This window comes from Eimeria tenella, genomic scaffold (genome assembly GCF_000499545.2).
Source record: "Eimeria tenella Houghton genomic scaffold, Eth_scaff2640, whole genome shotgun sequence".
Lineage (NCBI taxonomy): Eukaryota > Apicomplexa > Conoidasida > Eucoccidiorida > Eimeriidae > Eimeria > Eimeria tenella.
This window is the reverse complement of record NW_013542515.1, coordinates 3,986-4,640: the sequence shown is the minus strand read 5'-3', so window position 1 is coordinate 4,640 and position 655 is coordinate 3,986. Positions and strand designations below refer to the sequence as shown.

Here is a 655-nt window from a genome sequence, read left to right as displayed (position 1 = left end):
GCAGCAGCGAAACCCAAAATAAAACAACAACAGGAGCAGAGGCAGCAGCAGCAGCAGCAGCAACAGGTGCAGCAGCAGCAGTGCACGGCTTGCATGTTGTTGCAGCTCTGCTTCTTTTTTATTATTTTAAATTTAATTTTATATTATTTAAATATTATTTTTTATTTTAATTAACTTAAAACTCTTACGCGAGTCCATTTGCTTTCAGCCTTTGCTGCAGCGCCAGTTCCTTAACTTTGCTCCTGCGCAGCTTCAGTTCCTCGAGGGGAGTCAGCTGCTGCTGCTGCTGCAGCAGCTGCTGCTGCCTCAGCCGCTGCCTTTGCTGCTGCAACAACAGCAGCTGCCGCTCACGCCGCTGCTGCTGCTGGGCCTCTGCTACACTGACAGTTGACCGCGCTCCTTTCGCATCTCGACTTAGCCTATCTGCTGCTGCTGCTGCTGCTGCTTTTGCTGCTGCTGCTCCCTGCTGCTGCTGGTGCCTCGCCTGATGCTGCTGCAGAGCTCGTCCAGAGGCCTCGGGGCGTTTCTCCTCATGGAGTTTCGCTGTCGCTGCTGCTTTCGCACTACATTTGCTGCTGCTGCTGCTGTTGCTGCTGCTGCCGCTGCTGCTGCTGCTGCTAGAGCGTTGCGTGGTGCCTCTGCTGCCGGCATTCCA

At 53.9% G+C, this 655-nt stretch overlaps 1 protein-coding gene across 1 annotated transcript in view; it reads right to left on the bottom strand.

Annotated features, from left to right (window-relative positions):
- Positions 1 to 184: 184 nt before the first annotated feature.
- Positions 185 to 655, bottom strand: part of ETH_00036410 (uncharacterized protein) — a gene marked incomplete at both ends in the record, with an annotated part of 3,557 nt that continues 3,086 nt past the window's right edge. Inside the window, one exon of the mRNA XM_013375287.1 lies at positions 185 to 484. Coding sequence (XP_013230741.1) covers positions 185 to 484 — 300 coding nt within the window. The remainder of the gene's footprint in view (positions 485 to 655) is intronic.